The following is a 12,045-nucleotide window of genomic DNA, read 5'->3' as shown; positions in this document are numbered from 1 at the left end:
TGCTCCCTGACGGTGCTAGAGAGAAAAGAAAGAAAACCTAACGTGTTTGTGAAAGTAGTTAACTAGTACTGAATGAATCCACACGAAGGTACTTGATGTCGATATGTTTACTTCTACTTCCACTTTTATTATTCTTAGAGAAGAAAATGGCAGCACGATTATCGCAGAAGATCTTGATTGGTCTCGCTATAGAATCGACAATCTTGAGACCACCAACAAAATTTCTCAACCATAATGCCTGTGTAGTGGCTTCATAGCATGCAATAAATTATGCCTCCATTGTAGATGTAGCAACTATAGTCTGCTTGCTGCTTCTCCAAGATATAGCCCCTCTAGCAAGAAGAAAGATATATCATAAAGTAGACTTCGTGCTATCTACACATCCAGCAAAATCTGAATTTGAATATCCAACCACCTCCAAATGGTCAGTGTGTCTATATGTCATACTGTAATCCTTGGTTCCTTGCAAATACCGCACGACTTTCTTTGCAGCTTTCCAATGTTCCAATCCTAGGTTGCTTTGATATCGACCCAGCATTCCAACTGCCATTGCAATGTCAAGTCTAGTACAGACCTGTGCATATACCAACTGCAAATGCATATGGGATACTTTTCATTTGCTCTTGTTCCAATGCATTTTGGGGACACTGATTTTTACTGAATTTATCTCCTTTAATGATAGGTGCTATAGAAGTTGAACAGTTCTTCAGTTTGAATCTCACTAAAACCTTTTCAATGTAAGCCTTCTGAGACAATTTTAATATTTTTTGATTTCTGTCTTTGTGAATCTCTATACCAATGACATAGGAGACTTCACCGAAATCCTTCATTTTAAAGTTTTGAGAGAGGAACTGTTTGGTTTCTTGTAACAAACCTAAATCATTACTTGTAAGCAAAATATCATCTACATATAGGACTAAGAAAATAACTTTACTCCCACTGACTTTAAGGTATATGTATTGATCAACAAAGTTCTCAATAAAACCATAAGAGGTAATAACTTTGTGAAATTTGATATACCATTGACGGGAGGCTTGTTTTTGCCCATAAATAAATTTTCTTAATTTGCAAGCCTTCTAACTGTTATCATCAAATCCTTCAGGTTGTTTCATGTATACCTCTTCTTCAAGATCCCCATTTAGAATGGCTGTTTTCACATCCATTTGATGTAGCTCTAGATTAAAATGAGCTGCTAATGCCATGATTATTCTAAATGAATCCTTCTTTGATACTGGAGAGAAGGTTTCATGATAATCAATGCCTTCCTTCTGAGTAAAGCTCTTGGCTACAAGTCTAGCTTTATATCGTTCAACATTACCAGAAGCATTCGTTTTGGCTTTGTAAACCCATTTGCAGCCTACGGCTATAGTTCCCTTTGGTAAGTCAACGAGATCCCAAACTTGATTTTTAGCCATGGATTCCATCTCTTCCTTCATGGCATTGAACCAAAATGTGGAGTTATCTCCACTCATGGCTTGTGAAAACGATTTTGGATCATCTTTAGACCCAACGTCAAAATCAGACTTTTGGAGGTATACAATATAATCACTAGGGATTGTTGGTCTGCTTATTCTGGAGGATCTTCTTAATCCTATTTCCTCCGCATTTGGAGGAGGTGAGTAGGCTCATTTAGAACCTGTTCCTCATGAGTTGGCTGTTCTGAAATTGATTGTGGTTCAAGGCAATCATTTTGATTTTCCCTAAGCACAATCAAACGTCCTTCATGTGAAGAGCTTCAGTCAACTCTCGTGCTTCCTCTAATTCAACCATTTGAGGATGAGTACTCCCACTAGGTTCAGCATCCTCTATAAATTTTGCATTTATAGACTCAACAATTCTAGGACTATGCGAAGGACAGTAAAACTTAAATCCCTTGGAGTTAACTGCATAGCCCATAAAAATCTACTGATTGTCCTTGGGTCTAATTTCTTCAGATTTAGATTGTAAATCCTCACTTCAGCAGGACATCCTTATATGTGTAAATGATTTAAACTTGGTTTCCAACCATTCCATAATTCAAAAAGTGTCTTAGGGACAGCCTTGGATGGAATCCTGTTTAAAACATACACAACAGTTTTTAAGGCTTCACTCTATAAAAATAAAGGGAGATCGGAATTACTAAGCATGCTCCTAGCCATGTCCATAAGTGTGCGATTCCTTCTTTCTGCTACACCATTTTGTTGTGGTGTGCCAGGCATCGTGTATTGAGCTACAATACCTTCCTCTTCAAGGAATTTCGCAAATGGACCTATTATTTGTCCATTTTCTATGTACCTACCATAGTACTCTCTGCCTCTATCAGATCTTACGATCTTAATTTTCTTTTCCTTTCGTTTCTCTACTTCTATCTTATAGGTCTTGAAAGCATTCAATGCTTCAGCCTTATCATTTAGAAGATAGAGATACATAAACCTTGTATGGTCATCAATGATAGATATGAAATATCTTTGACTATTTAGACGGGGAGTAGGAAAAGGCCGTCTACAGATATCAGTATGTATGATCTCAAGAATCTCATAACTCATTTTCACACCTTTAGTGGTCTTGGAGGTTTGCTTTCCCTTTATGCAATCTACACAAGAACCAAGGTTTGTAAAGTCAAGAGTTTTTAAAACTCCATCATTCACTAACCTTTTGATTCTCTCTATGAAGATATGTCCTAATCTCCTGTGCCATAACAAAGTGGAGTTTTGATCCATTAGACTCCTCTTTATGCCAACATCAGTATGCAATGATAAATAGTTGTTTTCAAAGTTGGGATCTAAATCAATTTTGAATAAACCATCAATTTTTATTCCACCACCAATCAATTGTTCACCTTTAAAAATCCTGATAGTTGAATTGATAAACCAAAATTCAAAACCAACATCCAATTTGGAAACAAAAATTAAATTTCTAGAAAATTCTGGAATAAAAAATACATTTTCAAAGTTCTAAAACATATCCAGATTCAAAATTATTCTAAAAGTCCCAACAGCTTCTACTTGTGAAAACAATTTATTTCCTGAATAGACACGTTGTTCTTTGCTTCCTGGCTTCCTTGTTGTGAGAAAACCCTGCATTGAGTTGACAATATGGATTGTAGAACCCGAATCAATCCACCATGTATTGTTAGGAGCTTCAACAAAAAAAAGATTCATGACACACTAGAGATATAAGATTACCTTTTCTTTCGAGCCACTTTATATACTTTTAGCAATCTTTCTTCATATGTCCTTCTTTCTGGCAGAAGAAACAACTATCTTTCTTGCCATTTTTCTTGATTGGCACCTTGTTCTCCTTCTTGAATTTTTGGGCATACTTGCCTCTCTTGGTCTTTCCCTTAGCATGAATAGCCATGTGAATACCTTCTGGCTTCTCCTGTTTTAACCTCTCCTCCTCGTAATTGGAAGTAACCAATTAGGTTTAAAATGAAACCTAAAAATCGATCACTGATCCAATTTGAGTACCTCTACAGGATAGACCTCAACAGAAAACTGAAGAGGAACGGCAGCAAGTGATTGAGTTCAGTAGTTCGTCATATAAAATTATTGACTCTAGAGATATAGTAATATGTAGAAGACAAAATTGTTTCAAGCACCGACAAAACCAGAAGCGCCCCCTGTTTCAAAGAGAGGAGGACAGGTTATTTACATTTCATTTGATGGTCAAAGGCAAATTGAAAGCTAAGAAGTGGTAATTCTAAGGATTCCCCCGGGGGAAAATAGAGATGTCTCCTACGTTATCCGTAACATGTGGAAGTTCATTTACTGACCATTTATCCTTATGTGTGTTATAACTTCTAGGATATTTTAAAAGGAACATACTCAGAGGGGAGAGAGTTCAATATGAAATGAACCAAGAATGACTCAGATATATCAACCTCTAGGGACTTGAGTTGAGCTGCCATGTCCCTCATTTCCATAATGTGCTCACGCACACTTCTGAAATTATCAAAGGCCTTGCTTGATAGCTTCTTCATTAAGGTGCTGGCTAAGGCCTTGTCGGAACTCACAAATTGTTCCTCAACTGCCTTAATGAATGCCTTAGTCTTAGTGCATTCAGGGATGGAACCCCTAATGTGTAGTGTCCCAGAATTTTCAAAGCTATTTAAATAGATTATTTTGATAATGATGTTATTTTAATATCCATTGTAGCTAAGGATTTTAATTCTTGGGAAATTTATAAGAGTGGTAATTAGAGAATGGTAATTGGTGAAATAATAGGATAGTAAATGGTAGGTATAAGGATGGTAGAATAAGAAGGTAGAATAGTATAGGTAGAATAGTATAGGGTTGGTAGAATAGTATAGGGTTGGTGAAATAGTATAGGGTTGGTGAAATAGTATAGGGTTGGTGAAATAGTAAAATGAGGGTATAATTGTAAATTGAAGGTAGAATAGTGTTTGATTTTCTCCTATAAATAGAGCTCTTTTCCTTCACAATTTTCACCACTCATCTCCTCTCCCATCTCTTGCATATATTCTTCATTCTTCCGCTTTTTACTCGGTCTTTCTTCTTTCTAAGAGTGTTTACTCAGAACAGAGAGAGAAAGGGCGAGACCAAGCGCTACAAGAAAGAAAGAACACAAGAGATAGCGGACTTTAGAAATTAGTTTCAAAAGTTATACTAGTGGTGTTAGTCATATTGGAGCAACTAGATTCCTTCATACCACTTCTAGCTTCAGTCTAGAGGTAAGTAAATTCACTACCCCTTCTAAAATTACTTCATGTCATGCTATTTATTCATTCTTTAGTAAATTGTAAATGATTATTTTATTTATGTATTATGAAGTTATTTTGCATGCATGAAGGATTTCTAAAAGAATTATCTAGAAAGTTTCTATTTATTTAAACGCTTTCTAAGTACAACAAGTTTATATTTGAAAAGGTTTTCAATTTGAGAAAAGAAAGTTGAGAAATGATGATGATTATAAGAAAGAAAAAATGATGATAAACCCTCCTACATGTTGCCCTAAGATGCATCAAAAGAAGTACAAAGAAAAGTACAAGAGATGAGATAAATGTTTATGAAATGAGGGCACATGTATGGAGGAGAGTATTTTTGGCCCCAAGATAAGTAAAGATGAGAGTTCGGTACCGATACTCGGATGGAGGCGAAACCACTGAAGGAGGCTATGCCAGAAGGTGGTATTCCATCAACTAGACCGTTGAGTGCACCAAGAAAGAGTTAATTGACGGTCGGGCATGGCTGTGGCCACAGTTCAGTGCCATGGTCACAAGGACCCGCAACCCTCGTGCACAGGGGTAATAGTGTACATGGGCCCTATTATGAGAAAATGATACTATATTTTCAACGATGATATGCTATGATGATTTACAAAGATTATTTATAATGATGCATTATGATGATGATTTATAAAGATGATTTACAACGATGATCTATTACTAGATGTAATAGTATGTATATGTTACGGGAGATGCAACCGTACATACAGATATTATTATGGCTAGAATTATATTTATTTGCGAAAACGATTTTCAAAACTGAGAACAAGGAGTAAAACTATTTATGGTTGTGGATTTTACTTGCTGGGCCCCCTTTGGGCTCATTCAGTTTTATTTCTTGTTTTCAGGTAGAAAGGATGCTGGAATAGGAGGTCGGAATGGGGTGGGAATAATTATTAATTTTCAAAGTCTTTTCATATAAGTTATTGTAATGATATGATATTTCGCAACTAAAGTTTAATGTTTTCTAATTTCGCTTGTAATAAAATCTCTTGAATAATGTTTTATACATATTTTGTATCCTTTAAAATCAAGTACTCTGATAGACCTTATAGATCTTTGCAAGAACTTTTGTTGTAAAAGAAGAAAAGTGACAAACTCAGCCTTAACGGGCTGGGGATGTTACATAATGCCTTTAAAGATATGAGATTTCATGAACATTAGACTTAAGCGATTATATCGCTCCCACTGTTCATGTTTAGCAATCTCTTGTGGCATACTTTTCTCTGTGAGGGCGGGTTGTTCGTCCACACGGAGCGCCAAGTCAAGCTCAAAACACCCCAATGTAAAAAATAAATTTTCTTTCCAATCAGTAAAATTGTTACCATTAAACATTGGAACATGAAAAGTTCCATCCATTAAAGCAGAAGAAATAGCTGCAATAACTAAAGAAAATACTTTAATGCTATGAAATAACTTTATTTAAATTAATCAATGTTAATTCAATAGTAAATTTCAACCTATCTGTGGGCAAAGGTTGCATTACGTATGAAATTTACTCTTTATTAATAAGATTAATACATTTAGCATTAATAAATAAAATTTTCCATACCTGTGAGCCTAAGAAAATTTTTATTTTCAATGTTAAATTTACTATCTTATTCTAATTAAGTCATAAAAATCAAAACGTCCATGTGGGGATTGGCAAATTAAATTTATGAATTAATTACAACATGATGTTAATTTTCTCTATAAAGTTCACATATATAATTTTGATGCAATTATCATTATAAAATCAGGATGATGTGGCTCTCCCAAAATTATTATGATAATCACGACTTCATTAACATTCAACAACTGTATAGATGCCAAAATAAAGTTCTCAAGAATAAAAGACAAAACCAACATGTCAGTGGGTAAACAGTATTTTTTCAATATAACTGGATAGTGTCCCAGGTAAGTGGAGGGGGCGTACAATGGCACACTTAAATCCCAAGATTTGTCTTGCCAGAACTTTTCGATTGCAATTTTGGATAGTACCATAAACATTCACCAACATATGTGGCTTAGTTAATTATTCTCGGGTCTAGGCATCAAACAATTTATTTAAACAATAAAATAACAAATTTAATCTTAAGTCCATGCATTAAAGAAATAATAATTTCAATGCTAAACAATTTAAATGATAACATATATTAAATTGCAATATAAAAGGATATGAAAATGCATGGCCTAATGGTAGAATGTCATAGGCTCCTTTAACCTTGAACCATTTTTTTTTTTGGTTAAACTGAATTGGGCTTGGGTTAAAATGAACCCATACCTAGTGGCCCAAAAACACATGACCCGGTTCCTTATGGGTTAGAAACCCTAGCCACCGCCACCCCTCCCCTTCAATGCTGGCACCCTTATGCGCCGGCCACCAAGGGCTAGCGCTCCGACCAGACAACAAGCAGCCGGCGTAGGGCTGTAGCCGTTCGTTCTGTATGGCGACCCTGGTGAAAAACAAAAAAAAAAACCACCGCTTTTCCCTTATAGCCGGCCGTGATGGGTTGTCGCTTGCTTCATGCGGTAGTCATGCAAGGCCACTGCGCAACAGCCCCAGACGACGTCGACCGGCAGGACGCTGTGGCTCCGTCACCCACAGGCAGCCCGTATGTGGCTACCGCTGCTTTGAGCCATAGGCGATCCTCATTGGACCGCCGCTCACTTTATGTGGCCAACGCCGATGCTTCCTTTATGCGGCGAAAATGCCGCTTGATGGCGGTTGAGCAATGGGTCACGGATTGGGTTACCCATGGGCATGGCCGTGGGTCTTTGTTCCTGGGTTACCCATGGTGTCCGTGAGTTTCAGTGGTTTCTTGTACTCATGGCCGTTTGTTTCAACAATATAGAAATAGAATATTATTGAAACGAATATTAATAGCAGGCATATTCACATATTCTGGACAGTTGTTTAAAAGAGAAAAAACAAATTCTCATGCCTTATTGCAATAGTGCGTGAACAAATAATATATAAAAAAAAATTGAACGTTCACAACAACTATTGAAAAACTAATAACTTAAGGCTGAACAAATATGGCTAATACCACATATAAGAATTCTATATATATTAGATGCTAATTAACAATAAAACTAGCAGCGGAAATAATTTAATATACAAGTACCTTCAACCATTGCTTTGCTTAAGTAGGTTGAAGAAGAACTTCATTGCAACCAAAACTAGAAAACAATATATATATTGAGAGGTTCTTCTAACCTATGCCTACTAGTGAGTGCTAATTGATGGAATACACATATTTTATTTATAGGTAGGTCAGAGACCCTTAATTAGAGCTGTTATCTTAATTATTTCTCCTATCAAAGAATAAAAATCAAATAAATAATCAATATAGCTTATTAATTCCACAAGATAAAATCAGTAATAAATTCAAATATTTGTTTCCACAAGAATTAAATCGACAATTTAATTCAGAATATTTGATTTCATAGAATAAGTTTTAATTGGGATAAATAACTGAACACCGTAATTATACATATTTTATAATCACAATAATATATGTGACATAAGGGACATACATTAAATGAAATTTCTTACAGAAGGAGCTAAGACTCGAACCCCGATATATCCATTCCGAGTGAAACTAGATTTGTCGGGATTGGAACACGTATTACTTGTGTCCTGATATTTCTATTACTTGTGCTCCATACATCATTTGGGAACCGAAGGTAGACATGGACTCAATTACTTAAGGGAACCGCCCATCACTCACATTTTTCATACTTCTATGTTACATTTCACAAATTACAGAACATTAAAAAGAACTAGAGGCTTTTGCGCTGATATCTACAAATAACCTCAAGTCTCATCTTTTGCACAAACATGCTATGTTGCAGCTACCAGGAGAGTGGAGATCATGACCAAAAAAATCTTGAACCCCAACTGACAAATTTGAAAGCTTAAAGCTCTAGACTCAGTTTCTCTGCACCATCTTTGGCAATGACAATTGCGACCAATTCATAAGGCGCAGCTTCCTCTAGCATTTGGACGACGGTTCTCATCGTCGGCCTAAGCGCCGGAAGCGCTGCTGTGCAGAGAATTGCAATTTTTAGTACCTTGACAGCATCTTCCTTGAAAGCCTCTGAAATTCTGGAGTCCACCACACTTGATACGCTCTCTGTATTCTTCACCTTGCTGCTAACCCAATTCACTATGTCCTTGTTCTCCCCGTACTCCGGCTCTATCGGTCTTTTTCCTGTCACTAGCTCCATCAGTACCACTCCAAAATCATACACATCACTGTTCTCATTTACTTTGTATGTGTACCCAGATTCTGCACAATCAACAAGAGTCCATAAACAAATGAAAAGAAAAAAACCATTGACTTTCTTGTCTGTAAACTAGCATATTATTATCCTGGCAAAGAATCAAAGAAAGACAAGTAAGGAATCTGATATGCACTAACCAGGAGCAATATAGCCGTGTGTTCCAGCAATGGCAGGGGTGGAATCTCTGCCACCATTGGCCTGAACAATCTTAGCAAGTCCAAAATCAGCAATCCTTGGCTTCAAAAACTCATCAAGCAAAATATTACTGGACTTGACATCCCTGTGAATCACCGGCCTCTCACACCCATGATGCAAATACTCCAACCCTTTGGCTCCTCCCACCGCGATCTCATGCCTTGTCTCCCAATCAAGCTCCGGCTTCCGGCACGAATGCAGCCGATCCCACAAGCTCCCATTCGGTAAATAATCATACACCAACAAGCTCGAGTCCTCGCTGGTGATGCTGCAATAAAGCTTCACCACATTCTCATGCCTTATGGAGCTCAAAATCTGCACCTCGGAATCAAATTCCTTCGACGTCTCTCCGCGCTTTCCAAGCATCGGCGCATCGCTGCTCCAGCTCTTTCCCTGGCTCGAATTTGCGTTCCAAATGTGCTTCACCGCGAGTTCTTTACCGTTAGGGAGCACGGCTTTGTACACGTTGCCAGAACCACCTTTTCCAATCAGATTCTCTTGCTTGACAGAATCAAGAATCTCATCCTCCGTGAAGCTCAACACTTGGTAGGACTTCCCATCCCAAGATTCGTCCTTTGATGAACGGCTTTTATCCTTTTCCCTCTTCTTCAAGTAGAATAAGAACACAAAATTAGACAGGATTAGCAATAAAGTTGAGCCCACTGTGAAGCAAATGATGAGTGTACGGAATTCCCTGGAGATGCCTGAAGCTGAAGGACAGCGAGGGAGTAAGGAGCTGGTCATAGAGCTGCATAGGCCTTCATTTGCAGCGAAGCTACCGTTATACGTAGGGAGTGACAGAAATTGCGGCACGGGACCGGTCAACCTGTTGTGAGACAGATCGAGAAGGCTTAGTCGAAGAGAGGAAAAAGTCTCTGGAATTTCACCGGAAAGTTGGTTGTTGGAGAGATTCAGAGCATTAAGAGTCGGTAGAGATCCCAAAGAAGATGGGATTTGACCCGAAAGCGAATTGTTAGCCATGTTTATGTCGGTGAGAGAAACGCCGGTGCTTAACGTATCTGGTATCGAACCAGAGAACTTGTTGTTTTGTAGATGAAGGCTGTTGAGTTGCTTCAATTCACCAACACCGGAAGGGATATTTCCCGAGAACTGATTGTCGTTCAGTTGAATCGATACCAGCGAGGTAGCGCCCGAGATCTCGGCCGGTAATTCACCCGATAAGCGATTTTCTCCGACAAACAACTGCTTGAGAGACTTGGCGTTCTTGATATCGGAGGTAATCGGGCCTTGGATATTATTCGACGAGATATCGATTATGTTCACGTTGGGTAAACCCCAGATTCCAGCGGGAACGGTACCGGAGAGCAAGTTATTGGGGACTCTGAACCGAATCAGAGTCGAACAGTTGGCGTAATTGACCGGAATGTCGCCGGTGAAATTGTTGTTGAGCAGCAAAAGCCTCTTCATAGTACCTTGTTTGCACATATCTGGTGGGATTGGACCGGTCAATAAGTTATCGGACACGTCGATGAAATCGAATTTCGCCCAAGACCCAAGCTTCTGAGGCAGAGTACCCGTCAACCTGTTCGAGTACAGAGAGAGGTTCACCAGCATCTTGAATTCACCCAACTCGGCAGGAACCTGCCCAGAAAGATTGTTTGCATACAGTTGGAGACTCGCCAGGTTGGTCAAGAACCTCAGCTCTGACATATCACCTTCGAGAGAGTTCATAGAAGCATCTAACATCTCGAGCTTGGTGAGGTTTCTAAAACTCGCAGGAAGTTTTCCTGTGAAGGAGTTGTTGTAGAGCTCGAGCTGCCATAGGTTCACGAGGTTCCCAATCTCTTCTGGAATCTCACCGGTCATGTTATTGTCGGAAAATTCCAAGTTGATTAGCTTCGTGAGTGTTCCAATCCCAGCTGGGATTGGTCCTTGGATGTTGCAATTGGAGAGGTAAAGCCAATCCAGATTGGTGAGATGAACGACGTCGCTTGGAATTGGACTGGGATTGAAAGGGTTGTCTCCAAGGCTCAGCCTGACAAGACCCTTCATGTTTCGGAGTGAATCCCACGGGAAAATGCCGGAAAATCCACTGTTGTTCAGGTGCAGATACTGTAATTTGGTGAGAGACGAAATGTCTGGAACAGGGCCAGTGAAGAAATTGTTTGCCAAGTCCAAGTAGTGCAAGTTCACGCATTTGTTCAAGTCCTGCGTGATCGGACCATTCAAAAGGTTGAACCCAAAGGAGAGCTTTTCCAGCGATTGGAGCTGGCATATGGAATCCAGTGGAACAGTCCCCGTCAAGTTTTGGTTCGAAAGCTCGATTTCTGTGACCAAATTGTCCGAGTTGCAGGTAATTCCGGTGAAATGGCAGATGGAATTACTGGTGGGCTCCCATGAACTGAACACGTTGGCGGTTGAATCCTGGAGAGCGGATTTGAGTTTCAAGAGGATTTGAAGCTCGTCGGATTTGACACCGGAGAGAAAGGAGAGGAAGCAGAGGAGATAGAAACAGGGATAGTGGTGTGGCCGGGAAGTGTTTGGCGGCGACATGTCGTTTTGCGGATAGAATGGCAGAAACTTTTGTGATCAACTGGAGAGAAGATTAGTGCCATTTTAAATACCTGCTTGGGTCACTATTAAACCTGTCACCATCTTCAGAACCTTAGTACGACTGGATAGCCGTTGCCTTTTCAATTTTCTGTTATGACCTAGAAGGGTTATTTTTGTATTTTTGTATATATATATATATATACACACCGTAATATTTATATTTGATTTTATTAACTATTACATTGTGGAGTGGATACAAAATTACAAATAACCCTTATAGCAACGGATCCGGCTTACATGCTGTTATTTTAACAACAGCATGTATGCTGTAGTTTAATCAA

At 38.7% G+C, this 12,045-nt stretch overlaps 1 protein-coding gene and 1 pseudogene across 1 annotated transcript; both read right to left on the bottom strand.

The window, feature by feature from the left end:
• Nucleotides 1-1,710: 1,710 nt before the first annotated feature.
• Nucleotides 1,711-6,085, bottom strand: LOC148584357 (uncharacterized; annotated as a pseudogene).
• Nucleotides 6,086-8,169: 2,084 nt separating this feature from the next.
• LOC132184793 (receptor-like protein kinase 7) lies at nucleotides 8,170-11,739 on the bottom strand. Its single transcript, XM_059598553.2, has 2 exons — nucleotides 9,133-11,739; nucleotides 8,170-9,000 (listed from the first exon to the last, which is right to left on the bottom strand). Exons 1-2 carry the CDS (start codon nucleotides 11,702-11,704, stop codon nucleotides 8,627-8,629), a joined length of 2,946 nt encoding a protein of 981 aa, XP_059454536.2. The 5' UTR covers nucleotides 11,705-11,739; the 3' UTR covers nucleotides 8,170-8,626.
• Between the last annotated feature and the right edge of the window lie 306 nt (nucleotides 11,740-12,045).

Source organism: Corylus avellana, chromosome 7 (genome assembly GCF_965113065.1).
Source record: "Corylus avellana chromosome 7, dhCorAvel1.hap1.2, whole genome shotgun sequence".
NCBI lineage: Eukaryota > Viridiplantae > Streptophyta > Magnoliopsida > Fagales > Betulaceae > Corylus > Corylus avellana.
Note: the sequence above shows the minus strand (reverse complement) of the source record. Positions and strands in the feature narration are given on the sequence as shown.

What these genes read in the sequence shown, in the direction of transcription:
- LOC132184793 (XM_059598553.2), bottom strand. Translation starts at nt 11,704, where the DNA reads ATGTCGCCGCCAAACACTTCCCGGCCACACCACTATCCCTGTTTCTAT. An exon ending in ACACGGCTATATTGCTCCTG is followed by an intron (nt 9,001 to 9,132) that starts GTTAGTGCATAT and finishes TTGATTGTGCAG; the next exon opens with AATCTGGGTACACATACAAA.